The sequence below is a fragment of the Meles meles genome, chromosome 21, assembly GCF_922984935.1.
Source record: "Meles meles chromosome 21, mMelMel3.1 paternal haplotype, whole genome shotgun sequence".
Lineage (NCBI taxonomy): Eukaryota > Metazoa > Chordata > Mammalia > Carnivora > Mustelidae > Meles > Meles meles.
The window spans coordinates 35,558,842-35,575,887 of record NC_060086.1 but is presented as its reverse complement, the minus strand read 5'-3'; the positions used below and the strand labels follow the sequence as shown (position 1 = coordinate 35,575,887).

The 17,046-nt window shown below is 55.9% G+C and overlaps 1 protein-coding gene across 1 annotated transcript; it reads right to left on the bottom strand.

Annotated features, from left to right (window-relative positions):
- Positions 1-2,459: 2,459 nt before the first annotated feature.
- Positions 2,460-15,304, bottom strand: DEXI (Dexi homolog). The gene is made up of 2 exons (XM_045993115.1): positions 14,370-15,304; positions 2,460-3,112 (listed from the first exon to the last, which is right to left on the bottom strand). The coding sequence occupies exon 1, from the start codon at positions 14,803-14,805 to the stop codon at positions 14,518-14,520; it is 288 nt and encodes a 95-aa protein (XP_045849071.1). The 5' UTR covers positions 14,806-15,304; the 3' UTR covers positions 2,460-3,112; positions 14,370-14,517.
- Between the last annotated feature and the right edge of the window lie 1,742 nt (positions 15,305-17,046).

The following is a 17,046-nucleotide window of genomic DNA, read 5'->3' as shown; positions in this document are numbered from 1 at the left end:
AGAGTCCACCATGGCCCAAGTCCTGTCTCTTTGGAGAGGCCCTTCCTGCGGCAACCCGAGCTTTAGCGGCAAATTCATATCTGGGGACCAGCAAGGTGATGCACCGTAAGCCTTGCAGGGGAATTGTTTGCCTCCGCCTCTCTCTGACTCGCCGTTCTATCCTGGGAGCCGTTTCTTAGTCGGGCTGGCATCTTGCCTTGGCCATGGTGAGCCTGGAAGGGGCCTGGGAGCTTTGTGGTCTGCACTGAGAGCTGCAGCTCAGCTGTTGCTGTTTTCACTGGAGCGTGGCCTGCTTGGTCAGAGGTCCCAAGGTGGGACAAGCTGGCTTTCTCCCGGTGGCAGCGGGAGCAGTCTGCTCTGCTCTAGCGCACCAGTCCTGATGCCCGGTTCCCAGACTCCCCTCCTCTTTCCCGAAGGTGGGAGTCAGGGGTCAGGAGGGTCGGAGGGGTTTGGACCCAACTGCTGGGTTGGCAGTCCTGGCAGAGGGGGGCGTTGCCTTCTGCCGCGGCCCCGCTGCTGAGGGCACCAGGCGTTCTGACCCAGGCTTGGGTCTTAAAGAGCATGGGCATTACTCCTCAGGGTGTGCCCGCATTTGTGGATTGTGTGGACTCCCACGTGTGCGGCCGCAGGGGCGAGCACCCCCCAGCTGGATGGGGAGGGCACAATGGCACGCACGGCTTCCGGTCTGAGTCAGAGGCCATGATTATTCGTAGTTCTGACTTAATATATGATGGCTACCATTTATGAAATAAGTCGCTACCTGTAAGGTGCTTCACAGTGGAAGGGACATAGTAGGTGTTCAATAAGCATCAGCAATCACTACTTCGTGCCAGTACCATGTTAAGCCCGTAAGCTGGTCTGGGGCCGGCAGCAGACGCCAGAGCTAGATCACGTGGGCTCAGGGCCCAGCTCACCACTTATGCAAATTACTTCTCGTGCCTCAGTCTCATCGTATATAAAATGGGCATAATTATAGTTCCTCTTCGTTATGCAGAGATTCAAGGAGTTAAGACACTGACAGCAAGAGCCTGGCGTACAGCTCAATACTTGTTAGCTGTCCTTGTTACGTGTGAATGTGCGTTTTGTTTCTGCCTCTGCCTGGAATGTCCTTCCCAGGCCCTTCATAGTGGGCAACTTCTGATCCTGTAGGACTCGGTTTAAAGGACGGGTCCTCAGGAAGATCTACCAGACCACCCTATCAAATAGACACCCCACCCCCACTCCCCAAACTGGTCATTAGTTTCTTGTTTTCATGCTTATTTGTTGTGTCTGCTCCTGTCCTAGGATGTGAGCTCCGGAAGGCAGCTCACCTGTCTGCTTCGTTCACTGCTGTGCCCTCTGTACCTTGCAAGGTGCCTGAACACAGTAAGTGCTCAATCAATGTCTGTGGAATGAATGATCCTCACCACAACTTTGCTTATATGCTTTGCTCATTCCACAAATATGCACAGAGAACACAGTGGGGTACTCAATACAATGCTCAAAGTTCCTGCTCTGGAAAGTCTTGTATTTTAGTAAATTTTAAAAAATTCCCTAGGCAGGGCTGTCTGGTATTGTTGGGTGGTCCGTGCACTGCACAAAGGTACCTAAAGAAGGGGGCAAATGGGGGCTCCAAATCAGTGTGGACTCTGCTTGCCAAGCTGGGAGTCCTGATGCAGAGCCTGATGTCACCCCAGTGGGGCACCTTTGTAATTATTAGCACAAAGTCATCTTATGAGGTACGTCAATTTCTGTTCCCATTTCACAGATGTGACTTGCCTAAGGCCACACCCCTGCAAAGGAGGCTCTGAGTGGAGATGCAAACTCGCCTTTTGCTTTCCATGGAGGGGTGGTCTGCGCAGGCACAGGCACCATGTTGCTGGGACTGCTCTCCCAGCGCCACTTGCTGGGTGGGAGGAGCGATGCCCAGAGGAATCAGGGCATCTGTCTGGAGTCATGCTGCATGTTGATGGCATGATTCCAATTTTAATACATTTTGTCAATAAATGCTCAGCTTTCCCCCCAGGCCTCTCCCCCATCGGCAACCTCTCCCTTTGCCCGTGCACCTCTCTTCCTGGGCCTCTCAGGTGTGTTCTGTACATGGCCCTTGGCACCCTTTCTTAGCACAGAAAGACAAGGGGTGCTGGGGCTGTTTTTTTTCTCTGGAGTTCTGCGGGTGTGTGACTGTCCCTCACCTGTGACCTCACGCGCACAACGGAGCCCATCGTTGTGTCTTGTTAACCTCGGTGTGTGTGGGGGGGTGCTCTGAGAATCACGGGGCACTGGCAGAATGGAGAACCACGGCTACTCTCTGATGAAATTGCAGGTCGACCCAAATTCACCTGTTCAGCTGCTCCTTCCCGTCCTCTCGGACTCTTCTGCCCTTTGTGGAATGAGACACTGCCTAACAGCTCCTTCGGCAGATCTCGAAAAAAAAAAAAAGGGGGAAAAAAAAAAAAGAGGCAGGGGCCCCCACAGGCTGGAGTTGCATACATGTTTTAATTGAAAGAAGTCAGCCTCTAAGTATTGCTTTTACAGGTTTGTCAACATCAAGTATGCATACCACTCGCATTTTCAAAAATGTTTCTGGCCAGAGGGGCGACGCGGCATTCCCCGGCGTGGTGTCTCAGTTCGGGCAACTTGATGAAGCAGCAGCAACTTGAAATGAATAAGTCACACCCGGCCCTCGGCCTCTGACACCATCTGTGGCTTCTTTTCCTTCTGACTTACTCCCTGAACTAGTCATTGCGTCTAAGACCAGCCTGGGGCCCTACCCGGGCTCGGCTGGCTTCAGAAGGAGCTGGGAGTGGCTTCCGTGTGGGTCCGCACTTTGAAGTATTCTCTAGGAAGATTAAGTGGGAGAAGCGGGTGCAGTCGGGGGTGAGGAGCGGCGAGGCAGACTCTGGCTGGGTTCTTGTAAACATCCATCGCAACTGCGAAAGGTCATAAGCCAAGGCAAGGCCGTGTGTGCGACGCTGCGGGCGGGGGAGGTCTTCGGACGCCCCTGCCTTTCCCCTCGGGCAGGGGCAAAGGCCTTCTGGGCCTCCGCTCTCAGTTTCAGTCTCTCCGCCCCACCCTCCTGGGTCTGGACGGAAACCTCTCTGTTGGCACGGGGCTTTGGGGGGAAGCAGGCCTAACGAGAAGGGAAAAGGAGTGTTACCAGCACAGTCACCCTATACGGTGGCCTCAGGCTTCCTCCCTCCCATCAGAAACCCCAGACAGACGCAGGCTGGGCGTGTTGTCCTACAACTTTAATTAACTCTTTGTTAATGAATTTGGCTGATTTCTAAGGACCCTGGACTGGATGGCCAGTGCAATTTCATTTGGGAGAGGAAGGATGGTCCATTCCTTGGAGGGAGGAGGCACATCCTGGTACTGGAGGAGGGAAGGCGTGCTCAGGGGTCATGCAGGGTCTGCTGGCCGACCTGAGCCCCGGGGCAGCTGAGCAAGCTCCAGGCAGTGGGCAGGGCTTGGCAACACCTCCCACCTTGCCCGGAAAATGCTTCACAGGCTGTGGCCTCAGCCAAGCCATTCAGCAGCCCTGCTGTGCTGGTCCTTCCGGGACATGGCATCGTCCACACTGCCACACTTCCCAGGCCCTTCACTTTCTGTGTCGGGCTGGGCGCCAGAGGCTCTGCGGTATCTTAAACTCCCAGGCCTAGCCGCCTGCCCTAGCTCTCTGCCCCTCCACGGCCAGCTCCGACTACACGTTCTCCCAACGTCATCGCGCACCAATCAAAACTCATTAGATATGCAACACGCGCTGTCATTCACGGACATTTGGAGCAGAACAGTTCTCCGGGGTGGGAGGCCACTCTGGACACTGCAAGACCAGGAGCAGCATCCCCGGTCCCCGACCACTAATGCCAGTGGCGTTCCGGGGCACAGTGACAATGAAAAATGCACCCTCGCCCCACTTCCAAGGGGCACACTGAGGGGGCAGAACAGCTTCTGTTGAGAACCGCGCATCTCCCCAAGGTTCAGAGAAGCCAAGTGACAGGCACAGCTGGCGCTGGGATGGTGACAATGGCAGAAACTGTCACTATCAGGTAGCCGCCACCCCACCCCCACCCCCACCCCCGGTCCTCACCCCCATGAGGGCACGCTGACCGGGCGGCTTCCACCTGCGGGGACCTGCCTCCAAAGCCCACCCGGCTTCCCGTCTGCAAGTGCAGGCGGAGCCCACGTCTCCCCAGAGCTGCCTTCCAACCAGTGACGACCAGGAAGGTGGTGGGTCAGTACCCCAGTTCCTGCACCCCACAGCTGACTCCCCACCTGTCCCGGCCCCTGGAGTTCCGGAGCAGGACTGAGCTCAGGGCTGGAGGGACCGCCTGGATGACAGAACCCTCTCCTGTCTCACTGACCCACTCCCTCCTGGTAGTTTCTGGGATCACCTCCCCAATAATCAACTTGCACTTGAACCTTTGTCCCGGGGTCTGCTCCTGGGAGAGCAGACCTGAGAGGGAGCATTACATACACCATGTCATTCAGCCCTCCTAAAACTCCCGGAATGACATACGATTAGGATTTTCATCTTACAAAGACATGAAGGCTCAGACACGGTAAGACAGGGCGAGATTTTCAGCACTACCTAATTTCATCCCTCCTGCGTGCCAGGTCCTGAGCTGGGTGCTGGGGACCCCACGATACGGGCAGCCGTGCTTTTCCGTGCTTTTGAGACACAACCTGGTGGGCATTTGCAGCCCAAGGTAAGACACCCGACGGGGAGGAGCACAGGGGCCGGAGGGAGCCCAGAGCGCGGGGAAGACTGCATAAAGAGCACGCCAGAAAGCGGGCAGGCTGGCAACGAGGGCACAGCAGGCCCTAGTTTGGTACGGGGTGGGGGAAGGGAGCAAGAAGGCAGGCCACGGTGGACACACAGCTGGAGAGAGGAGGAAGGGCCAAGTCAGCCAAGTTTCTGGCGCTACCTGCCGGATTCACCTTCTTTTTTATTTTTTTTTTGTAGATTTATTTATTTGACAGAGAGAAATCACAAGAGAGGCAGGCAGAGAGAGGAAGGGAAGCAGGCTCTCCGCTGAGAGAGAGCCTGATGTGGGACTCGATCCCAGGACCCCGAGATCATGACCTGAGCTGAAGGCAGTGGCTCAACCCACTGAGCCACCCAGGCGCCCCCGGATTCACCTTCTTGAGGCCAGCTGGGAACACCCCCTCCCACTGCTGAGATCTTTCCTCGCTTCCACTGATGACACGGGCTAAGTCCTTGGGTCCTGGGACCCCAACCCACCTCCTCACTGGACCTGGTATGGGAAGGGGAAGCCAGGGCTGCGGCCGGAGCACTGGTGAGCTGCGCCCTCTAGAAAGGCATCCACCGCTTCCCCTTGCATCCCACTAGGAATCCACCTACCCTAATCTTCCCTAATCTTCCGCTCCAAAGATCCCCTGGGGTTCCCTGTGGGGGTTAGTGCTGGTGTCCTGGAGAGCAGGGCTCCCTCCAGACATCTCCAAGGCAGCGGTTCATACTTAAGCCCATTTCAGACTTGTGCAGACTGGGCATCAGAGAGGACAGAATCACCCCCAGCAGGGGGACCCACTCCTCTCCCAGTCTTGGCGTCTGCCACCAGCACAAGCCATCAGTCTGGCCGCAACGCGTCTCCGACACGCGCCGATCCCCGTCTGACCTGGCCCAGGGCCCCGCAGGCGTCGGCTCCAGCTGGCCCCTCTAGCGCTCGCTGTCTCTTCTGTGCCATCCGCGGCGTCACCTATCTATGGCGAGTGAGGCCAGCCTACCGCTTTGGAGAGTGGCACCAAGCCCCTGTCCTTTCAGGGCGCTACTTCGCTTTAAAAAGCGCCCGTTGAAAGAAAACAGTGACACAGATGAGAATTCGGACCACAGAGCCGAAACTGCCGGCGCTGTCACAGGGGCTTTGGGGAACCCCGGTCGGGGTTCGGTCCCACTCCTTCCACAACACGCTGGGACAGGGTGGGGACCTGCCCTGAGTCATACAAGCAAGGGCGGGACCGCCCTGGTTTCTGCGTCCTTGGCTGGAGGGTGTCCTGAGACCACTCACCTGCGCCGCCCACTCTGGCTGTTCATCATTCCCGTTGCTCCTTAACTTGCAAGTCTGACCTCGCAGCAGCCCCCTCTCCCCTCCCTGCCCCGTCAGGAGAATCCTGAGAATCTCAGAAACAGGCGATATTTCCAAGCACTCTATGCTGGCCTTGTACTACTTGCTTTTACTGCTGTCCAACTCGTGTATTCCTCAGAACCCCGGGGGTGGGGGGGTGGGCAGGCTCATCATTGGAATTTCAGATGGGGCTCAGAGAGGCTTCAGTCATTGTTCAAGGCCACACAGCTTGCAAAGGGCAGAGGCGGGATTTGAACCTCTGTGGTCTGATTTTGGGTTCATCTCTTTCCTCGCAGGCATCAAAAGCCTCAGGCTGAAAGCTTGCAGAATCCAAGGCAATGGGTTCTCCAACCTTCTAATACCTTTAGCGCATGACTTACAATTCATTAGCCATTGGCTTTATTTCCCCCCACCCCCTTCCTCTTTCTTTGGGAAACTGTAACCTTTCATTCCAGGCTATTCCCAAGAGCTGGACAGGGGGAGTGGCCAGCTGACTCATTTCTGTCATTAAGAATGACAGCTGGGACACTCGATCCATTTTAAGAAGCAAAGTCTCAGCTCACTGCCTCTGGGGAGAGGCTGCCTAGTTTGGGATTGGCCCTTGTGTCTTAGGGGTGCTGGGGGGCAATGCTCTGGACAGGCATCTTCCCACGGTCCTCCTTGGGGGCAGTTAGGGCAAGGCCTATCTGTGGGAATTCTGGTGCTGCCCCTTCCTAGCTGTGTGACCTCAGGCAAACAACCTCTCTGGGCCTATTTTCTTCATCTGAAAGAGAACAGTGCCCACCTAACTAGGCTGTTGGGAGGACACGAAATCACGTCACTGGAGTGCCTACAACACACAAGGCATCAGTCCGCAGCGGCCCCTCGCCTCCTCCCCACCGGTTCCCAGCTAGCGACCGCACCAGGCAGGGGGCCTCCTCGGCGCTCAGGGCCTTCAGAAAACAGGAGCCCTGTTGCCCTCTAAAGACCTTGTGCGCTGGAAACCCATTGCTCTTTCCTCTTTCCCATCCACCAACTGACCAATTCAAGTGGCTAAAGACAGATGTCACCCAGAGCCAAATGGCCCCATGTGCCCACTGTCGTCTCAGTGACAGGCCATGTGGCAGAAGGACCTCTGCCTCCGCGTCTGAGAGGTCGCAGCTGGAGGGGGATGGGAAAGGAGACGCTGCCCGGCTATTTGAGTCCCTGATAGAAGTCAGTGTTTTGGAGAAACGAGGACTGGTTTCTCCAACCAGGATTCTGCTTTACATGTCAGCTGCTGACATGTACCAGCTGTGGGTTTTGTGAAGATTCTCGGTCCAGAACGTGTCTCCAGCTGGTCGGGGCCTCAGACTTAGTGAGGCCCTTCTTAAAGATTTTGTTTATTTATTTGACAGACAGAGATCACAAGTAGGCAGAGAGAGAGGAAGGGAAGCAGGCTCTCTGCTGAGCAGAAAGCCCGATGCGGGGCTCGATCCCAGGAACCTGAGCCGAAGGCAGAGGCTTTAACCCACTGAGCCACCCAGGCGTCCAAGTGAGGTCCTTCTGAAGGGCAGTGTTTGCCCATGAGTCCTCCCACGTCTAAGAACTACCCAGATGAGGGTTTATTTAGTATTTTAAATCAAGGCACCTTTTTTTTTAACTCCAAATTTTTAAAAGGAAGCTTTATGTCACTATCATGAATAAAACACAGAATCATCTGGAGTGTCTGGTGGCTCCATCGGTTAAGCCCAGGCCTTTGGCTCAGGTCATGATCTCAGGGTCCTGGGATCAAGTCCGGCATCGGGCTCCCTGCTTGCTTCTTCCTCTCCCTCTCCCTCTGCCCCTCCCCTCTGCTCATGATTGCTCTCTCTCAAATAAATAAAATCTTAAAAGACAACAACAGAATCACTGGTCATAAACAGAAGGCAAAGCTAAAAACAAGTATGATGAAAATGAAACCCTTAGCTCTAGCCAGATACCCCCGGCCTGCAAAACTGAGCCTGGGCCTGGTTTCTCTGGTCAGAAGGAGAAGTAGCAGGTGCCCAGGAGTGACAGAACATCGACAGTCTGTTCCAGTAGCCTCCCCTGTGGTGGAGGACCTCACTCCAGGAAGCCCTGGGAGCGGGGCTAGAGGCCCAATGGGCCACATCATAGCTGGGTATCCGGGGTGAGTCACTGAACATCCCCAAGCCTCAGTTTCCCTCCCTGTATAATGGAGCTAACGAGCCTTGCCCCACCTGCCTCATGGATGGCGTGTAGGGGAAGCTAGGAGATGTGGGAGAGGCACTTATTTTTAACCACCCAGCCAATTCCCCCCTGTCAGCAAGGAATCCCCGGAATGAAGCCTTCCCTTTCTGGGGGAAGCTCGCTCCCCAGTCTGGGGGCAGAGGATGGTAACTGTGAGGGCCCCAGATCACCGGACTCACCGGGTACCAGTTATCATAGCCCTGGGCTGCTTCTAAAAGCAGAGCTGAGGTCCCAGGTCCCATCCAGATCCCCCTTTGCCATAAAGGCAGAGACACATCCTTCTTGGTAATGGGTCCCCAAGAGGAGGAGGCCAGCATCAGAGGAAAGGGGAAGCTTCTGGGGCTGAGTCCCCTCTGGGTCTGACACACCGCCAGACAGCATCATTTGTTAACGGCCACACGCCATTCTTTTAAAAATAAATTCACATAGGGGCACCTGGGTGGCTCAGTGGTTTGGGCTGCTGCCTTCAGCTCGGGTCGTGATCTCGGGGTCCTGGGATCGAGTCCCACATCGGGCTCTCTGCTCAGCAGGGAGCCTGCTTCCCTCTCACTCTCTCTGTCTGCCTCTCTGCCTACTTACGATCTCTCTCTGTCAAATGAATAAATAAAATATTTAAAAAAAAATTAAAAAAAATAAATTCACATAAAAAAGTAGATCTTTGAAAAACAAAGTACTAAAACTAATGGATTTAATCATAACTCCAAGTTATAAAGGGAGAAATAGTCACTTTACAGCGGAGAGACCTGGCAGACACCACCTTAGCCAAACCATTAAAGTTCCCATCACCACCGGTGGGACAGACGTCATGTGTCTCCCAGACACCCTGCACTCCCTTCTCTGCGGGGTTCCTGCCAACACTGCATCATCTGAGCCTAATCTCAAGAGTAAACATCAGATAAACCCAAACAGAGAGACAGTCTACAAGATGCCAGACTTGACCTCCTCCAAAATGTCAAGGTCATGAAAGATAAGACCCTGAGGAGATTGACGGCAACTTGAGAGACAATGAAGGCAGAGGGTGATCTGCGTGCTGGGATCTGGGACCTCAACACTGCCTGTTTATTGTGAAAGGTCGCTGGGCGACCAATTGGAACAATTGGTGAGATCTGCAGAGGTCACAGATTCGGGTGGTGACAGGCTTGCATCAGTGTTAAATTTGCTGATCTTGACCATTGTGCTGCCGTTATGGAAACGAATGTCCTCCATCTAAGAAGCTATACAGGGAAATATCTGGGAGTAAAGGAATGCCGTGTCTGCAATCGTTTTCAAATGGTTCAGAAAAACAAGCTATACATCGGCGTGTACGTACACACGCACACACACGGCATGAGCACACACTGCCCACGTGCGCAGATATGGAAAAACGTCAATCCGTGCAATTGGGGACCCTGGGTGAAGGGTAGGGGGGACTTCTTTGCACTCTTCTTGCAACGTTTGTATCCTTGTGAAGTTATTTCAAAATAGTTTCATTTAAGAAACTCAGCAAAAAGGAGCGAGGTCTGCGCGGCAGGCCTGGAAGGGCCGGGAGCGGTATTCCGAGATGGGATTTGGGGCCCCTTCCTGGGGGCCCCCTGTGGCTGCGGTAAGCCCAGCACTGGGTTGGGGAGGGGGGGCTCCGCTGTTCTCAGTCAGATTTGCTTCCCTGGCCCCTCACTTCTCCTTTCTGGGCCTCAGCTTCTTTATTTGTGCAATGCGGATAACGCTGTCTGTCCCTTTAACCGTGATCTTGATTTCCCACAAGCAGGCTAAGCTTTCAGAAGTTCCGGGGGAAAGACAGCAGATAAATCAGGAATGGGAATGGCCGAGTTGAAAGGAGCCCTTCATTTTTTTTGACACAAGGACAGTGAGGGTCCTCCTTGGATGAAACCTCCTGTTTGCGTACCTCGGGGCCAAGGGAGCTGAACCGCTGGCATCCCTTGAGATCCCTAATGGGGCCTTCTCCTATCCACAGGGGCAGCCAGCACCCATGCGCCCTGTGCCCAGCAGGCTTCCAGGTGAGCCTTGCGTTCGGACAGAGCTAGAAAGTCAGCCAGGCCTGGGGTGCACCTGCCTCCCCTTGCCACCATCCCCCGTCTCTTGTCTGGACCCCGGCTACGGGAGACCGCCTGATTTCCCCCATCTGCCCTGACCGCTCTTCTTCCCCTCACTCCCCGCAGGAGCTCTACCAGCTGCCCGTGGGATCTCCCAAGACTTCAATCCATGGCCCATGGCCCTGCAGAAGGTCTGGGTTTCTGAGCAGGGCAGTGCCACGCCAGCCGGGGTATTCCGCTGCGGGCACAGGCTGCAGACTGCTACGGAGGGACCAGGGCAGCTGCACCAGAAGCAGCAGCTGTGGCTCGGAGTCAGGACCCGGAAGCCGGGAGACCCTGCAGTAAGCAGACCGACGGGTCCGGTTACCCCAGCTCGGTATCTGAGCTACACCAGGCACCGCTGACGCAGGCAGCAATGTTCTGCAGGCTCTCCGTTTCCGGCGCACTCAGGCTCTCTCCCACAGCCCTCCCTCACTCTGTGCCAGGAGCAGGGACAGATCAATCCAGCTGCTCCGCCTCCGCATCGGAAGTGCTGGGATGTGAGGACGCTCCCTGGCTCCCAGTCCTCCCGGGAAGTGGCCTTCCCTCCTAGGAAGCAGGGAGCTCCTGAGTCCCCACTTCCTGCCCCCAGGCAATGATGAAAACTCTAGGAGAACTGCAGGGCGGACAGGGCTCCAGAGCTGGTGGACTTTGGAGACCACAGGCAGTGGGAAAGGTGCCCTCGGGGTCCTGGGCCAACAGGGCAGAGCGGGTAGTTTGTCCCAGTGGTCCACACCTGAACCCGCCCAGCACTCAGGCAGGCAGTCCTCTTTGGCTCATCCGGGGATCTAAGTGTTCACCTGAGTGGACGTGCCGTTTTATATACTTGCAAGAGCCCGAGTGTACACACTTTCCATTATATCTGTTAATGCTAGCAGCGGTATATTACTGCGTTGCTTACTGTACACGGGAAGGTCTGCGAGCTTTATGTGTATCTCAGTCAATCCTCTCAGTGAGGAACATGTCGTTATCCCTATTTTTTGGAAGAGAACCGTGACACAGGGAGATACGGAACAGGCCCAAGGTCACAGCTGGGATTGGGATCTGAACCAGGTTCTTGCTTATGATCCCAACCCTAATATTGCCTCCTTCTATAAGTGCTCAGCAAACGTTGGGTGGACGGTACTGTGTGGGCACACACCAAAGGAAAAAAAGAGAGAGAAAGAAAGAGGCAAGTGAGTACACCTTGAGATCCACCCCAGTCCCCACCGCCTGGCATGCCCCATACCCTTAGCCAGTGCTTCCAGGACCTTCTGGTGTGTAACATGAGAATACGTCCACATGAGAACAAGCCAGAAATAATGAGATCTGACTACTGAGGTTCCTTCGCTTCCAGAAAGGGGCCCGGAGCTGAGGTACAGTCAGACCCTTTTTGGAGCTCTCCCAAAGGCTTTGCCTGCTGCTGGTCACCCTTCCCCTCCCCCAACCTGGGCTTCCCTGGTTCTGGGGCCAAGACCACCCTGGCCTGGCTTTGGGATTGGGGGAGAAGGAATGCTGTGCGTGGCTTCCCCACTTCTTCAGGCTTGAGTACTGTCCCCAGCCCATGGCCTCCTTACGTCCCAGCTCGGGGCCAGGCCCTCTGACAGCTTTGCAAGGGTGTCCCAGCTTTGCAAGGAAGGGTGTCCCTGAGACATGCTTCCTGGCGTTTCTGCGCAAACAGCCTCTGCTGCAAAGTTTGTCGGAGCATTTGGGCTTCAGTTTTTGGTTCAGAGTCTGCCAATGTTTTCATTTGGAAGGGGAAGTGTTTCTGTTGATGTGGTGAAGAGATAAAATAAGACACCGACTTACACTGCCTGAAAGTCAAACGCTTGGCTTGGAGGCAGGGATTCATTTTGGGATCTGCAAGGCCTAGCACAGGGCCTGGCAGAACAGCAGGCAGAAGCAAAGTTTGCTGAACAGCTGACTGAGCAATACGCAAAGGGCCTAGAACCGGGCATGGGCAAAGATCAATACTCAGGCCAGGTTTTGAATGGATTCCGCAGGTTCTGCCTTCAAAAGGTGCTCTCAGTCTGTGTTTCTCCATCTTTAGCAACCTTGCCCCATCCAGGCCCCCGTTACCCCCAGCCTGAGCGACTGAGCCATTCCAAACTGGCTTCCTTGCTTCCATACTTGTCCCGACAGCCGATTCTGCCCACAACTGCCGAAGTCGGCTTTACAAATCGTGAATTGAAATTGTGTTACCTCCTGCTTCCCACTGCTCATGGCCATGGCCTCCTATGTCCTTTATGGTCTGCCTCCGCCCGCCCCACAGACCGCTTCCTGGGCTGCTCTTAGCCACACTGGCCTCCTCTTGGTTGCTGCAAAAACCAAACCTCCCACCCCACAGCCTTGGCTCTAGATTCCCTCTGCCTCGATTGGTTTTCCCCAGATCTTCAGTCTGGCTCCTGCAACCAATTTAGGGCTCAGCGAACTGTGTCGTCTCAAGGGACCTTCTCTGGCCCCCCTCCCTCTTTCTAAAGCAGCCCATCTCTATTCTTCTGCTTCGCTCACTCGACAGACATTTATTGCGTGTCGACTAGATGCCAGGCACTGCCCATGTCCTCGCGGCTCACAAAAGATCGCATCACCTTCTTTGGGAATCTGCTTGTCTTTTCTCACCAAGTGCCAGGAGGTCACACCTAAGTCTCTCTTGTTCAGTGTGTTCACCCACTGGGCACAATATGTACTCCATAAATATCTGTTCAATCAAAGAATGGATTTATGGATGGATGGATGGCAGGCAGACAGGCGGGCAGGCAGACAGGCAGGCAAGGAGACTGGGTAGGTAGGCAGGGCAGCTGACCCACTCTCCACCTGGCACTTGGTTCTGGCTAAGGTCTCAGTGAGCTCAAATGAAGCTTTTATCAAGGAAATCTCACTGTCCACCTCTCAGGGGGAGCCCCCAGCCCTCGACCCTACCTCTAGCAGGTCCCGCCCCACCCTGCATTCCCTCGGACTATGGTCATCTTGGCAAAGGCAGGCCACAGAGGAGGGGAGTTAGCTCAGCTTGCTTGGGGAAGTGGCATTAGTGTCCGTCTTCTAGAAGGAGCTCTTGCCATCTCAGTATCCTCCCACTCAGGCCCTGTGCCTAGTGACAGTGCACACTGTCCAGGGGAGGGGCTCAAAGAGTGCCCGCAAGTCCCATGAACCTCACCAGACCCAACAGCCTGCCTCTCTCTGTCTCTCTTTCTCTCATCTTGTTCAGCTGCCTCTCTTCCCAGCCCTGAGACTTTGGCCAAGTCCCTCACCTTCCTGGACCTTCATTTCCCTCCCAGCAACACATAGGGTGGGGCAGGACACACAGCCGCCTGGTTGCAGCCTAGAACACCTCAGTGCAAAGATCCTGTGGTCCCTACTCCTGCTGGCCCAAGGGCTCCTTGAGGCCTTGCAAACACTGCAGGCAAAGCCAGCCCCCGCCTGCCTGGTCTGCGAAAGGAACCTGCAAAACTGGCAGTCCTTGGATGCAAGCTGCAGACCTGCCGAGCTGGGGCACCCTGAAACCCGACTCCCAAGCAGCAGCAAACCCAAGGCCAAAAGGAAGTGCAGACTTTGCAGAAGGAGGTTTCTCCTCTCGCAGCTTCAGCTGGGGCCCTTACTCTTGAGTCTCCACCCCGTCCCCCAGGGGCCAAAGGACAAAGGTGGTCACTGCCTGGCTTGCTACCTCTTCTGACACTCCAAGTCTTTATCCTTCCAGGACTATGGGAATCCCCAGCAAGCCAAGGTCACCACCAAGCCAGACTGAGGCAGAAGGGAGGAGCTGAGAGCTCTGCCTCAAAGGGATCTGGGTGCAAAGGCTTTTCTACAAGCTGTGGCAGTAGGTACCATGGCTGACCCAAACACCCCTCAGGCTCTGCCTCTCTTCCCCTCTGCAACAACTGTCACTTTCGTCAGGGAAAGCTTTCCAGCCCCAGCTAAGGGCCTGACAGGGGTCTGGCCATTGCATGGACCTCCAGGAGCCTGGGGGAAGGGTGCGTGTCTGGTCTGGAGATGCCACCCTCTTCGCCAGCACCCCTAACCCACACTCATCTGGCGCAGAGAGGGCACTTACAGGTCTTGGAGGCCGGAGACGGCCTCGTCCTGGGGATTCCATCCCTGGCCCGACGATGCCCCCAACCAGCAGCGGCGGCATGATTTGGGCGGCTGGTTCAGGCCGAGGGGTGCGGGTCGTTGGGGGGAGGGGAGGACGGTAGCCAAGCCTACTCCAAGTAACCATCGAAGACATCGAGCTCCGAATCCGCATCGTAGAGGCCCGAGCCGGGGTCGGAGAGCACGCCAAGGTCCACCAGCGCCTGGTCCATGTCCTCGGGCAGGAAGACGAGGCCCACGTTGAGGACAATGTACTCCATGAGGAAGGCGTAGTATAGGATCAGCACATTGACGAAAAACAGGCCCACGTAGAACATAGAGGGCAGCAGCGACGGCGGCACGTAGGGGACCAGGGGGCCCAGCGCGTCCAGGTGGGCCGCGACCCGGGCGCCGGGCATGCAGGGGGCGGGCGAGGGCGGCGGCCCGGCGATCCCAGCGATCTCAGCCGCTGCGGCGCCCGGGCGGCCGGCAAGGGGGCAGCTCAGCCATCCAGGGGCGCCCTGGGGGCTCGACCCAGGCGGCGCTGGGCCCCGGCGGTTGCCCCGCCGGTGTGCGGCGGCCTCTGAGGACGCGCCCCGGCCCCTGAAACGTACCCGGCGGGGTCCAGGCACCCCCAGATGTGCCCACAGGGTCCTCTCGATCCTCCCGGCGGCCAGGCAAGTCCCCCCTTCAGGTGGCCGGCGACTGCCCGGCTGCTCCGACGCGCCTCGCTCGAGCTCACAGGCCCTCGCAGCGCCGGCGGGGACCCCACCGCGGCTCAGCGTCGAGGGCCAGTCCCGGCGGCGGTCTCTCCAGCCCCGCCCGGCAGTTCCTCGAGCCCCCTCCGCGCCCCCGCAGGCCCAGCGCCCATGGCTGCGGCCGCCGCGTCGCCCTCCTGGTCGCGTTCCGAGCACCGCCTCCGGAGCGGCCCCGCGTTCATTGGCCCGCCGCCCCTTGCCCGCGCTCATTGGCCCACTCGACTCCCGCGCTCATTGGCCCGAGCCGTCTGGGGGCGGTACCGCTTCGCTCCGCCCCTCGGGGGCGCTGGCCTCTGAGCTGCTTCCCCGGTTCCGGGCTCCGCCCAGGTCTCAAATCCAATTGGCTCTGCGCATCCCCCGTGGAGTAGCGGGAGGGGAACTACACGGAACAGAGTTCAAAACTAGAAGTATCCTGAAGGTTAAGGTAGCTGAAGGGACCCCCCCGCCCCCCCGAGCCTTCTCAGCAGCCTTCCCCGAACTTGGACGTGGCCTCACGCCTCTTTGGAACTCAGTTTACCTGTCAAAAGGAGGCGGGGTAAGGGAGCGGTGAACTTACCAGTGAAAATCTAGGACTTTCCAAAGGGGCAATTTTCCATGGTGGAAAGATTAATCAGTGCCTCCTTCGGCTCTCCAAATTCTGGCTGCCAGAAGGTCCTTAACAGGTGTATCGCGAGGAGGTGCATAACAGCGTTCAGGGACACCCGAATAAAGAGATTCCCAGGCAAGTCAGACCTGCGGCAGTGGGGTTGCTTCCTGGTTTTGCTTTGTAAACCATGTTTGGAAGGCAGCTATGCTCACCACTATACCACCAACGCTGGCAGCAAGGCAGCCACAGCCACTAGAAAAGCTCACTCTTAACACGTGCCCTGGGATCAGCACCCTGGTTCCTGTCTAGTCCCTGGGGATATTTATATTTAATATATATTTATATAAATACACAGAGAAATAGAAAATATAAAATCTGAGGGCTTGTGGGAGGAAAGTGGGGAACTTGGCAGGAAGCCAGAACTGGAGAGGTCTGCTCAGGCCAACTTGACCTCCTCCTTGACCCCTTTGGCTTCTTGCTTCTCCTCCTTGGTTTTCTCCTCTTCTAGGACTTCTTTCTTCTCTTCTGGGTCTTTCTCTTTTTCATCCTCAGTTTTGACTCTCTTGGCTTTTTTGAAGTTGGAAGAGTTCTTGCGACCGCCTTCTCCCTCCTCATCAGAGTCCGAGAACTCTTCCTCGCAGGCAATTCGTTTGTCAGAAGAACAGATCGAGATGCGCTTGTCAGGATCTTCTTCATCCTCGTCGCCACTCTCCTCAGGAATGGCATCTTCAGGAATCACCTGCATTTGGACCCCCGGTGCGTGGGGCAGCATTCGCAGGTTTTCAAACAGTCGCTGTTGAAAGAGGACGTGGTTAAACATAGAAACAGCCAAGAATTACATAGAAAAGTGAGTCTCGCACTCGCTGATTCCCCTTTTCATGAGCAACTCCTGTCTATCCTTCAGGAGACTGATCTTGCCCAAAGCGCCTTCCTTATTTTCCAAGGATTTGATTTTTTTGAGTAATCTCTGCACCCAAAGCGGGGCTTAAACTCACAACTCCAACATCAAGTGTTGCATGCTCTGCTGACTGAGCCGGCCAGGCACCAGGACAGACCTTTACATCTCGGGTCACACCGAGCTGGGTGTTTAACGCACAACGCTTAATTGCAGCTAGACGTGGCTGTGTAGTGTGCTAGGCCTTTTTACAGATGAGGAAATCTGGGCCCAGAGAAAAGGGAGGGCCCGGGAAGGCAGAGGCTAGGTCTGTGTGTGTCTGGAGATCAGACCTGCCCTTTTTTCTCCATCACTGTCTCCTTGCCCATTTAGATCAATTAGAGCAAACCATTAATTCTCCAACTGCCTAAGGTGAAACAAA

What these genes read in the sequence shown, in the direction of transcription:
- DEXI (XM_045993115.1), bottom strand. Translation starts at nt 14,805, where the DNA reads ATGCCCGGCGCCCGGGTCGCGGCCCACCTGGACGCGCTGGGCCCCCTG.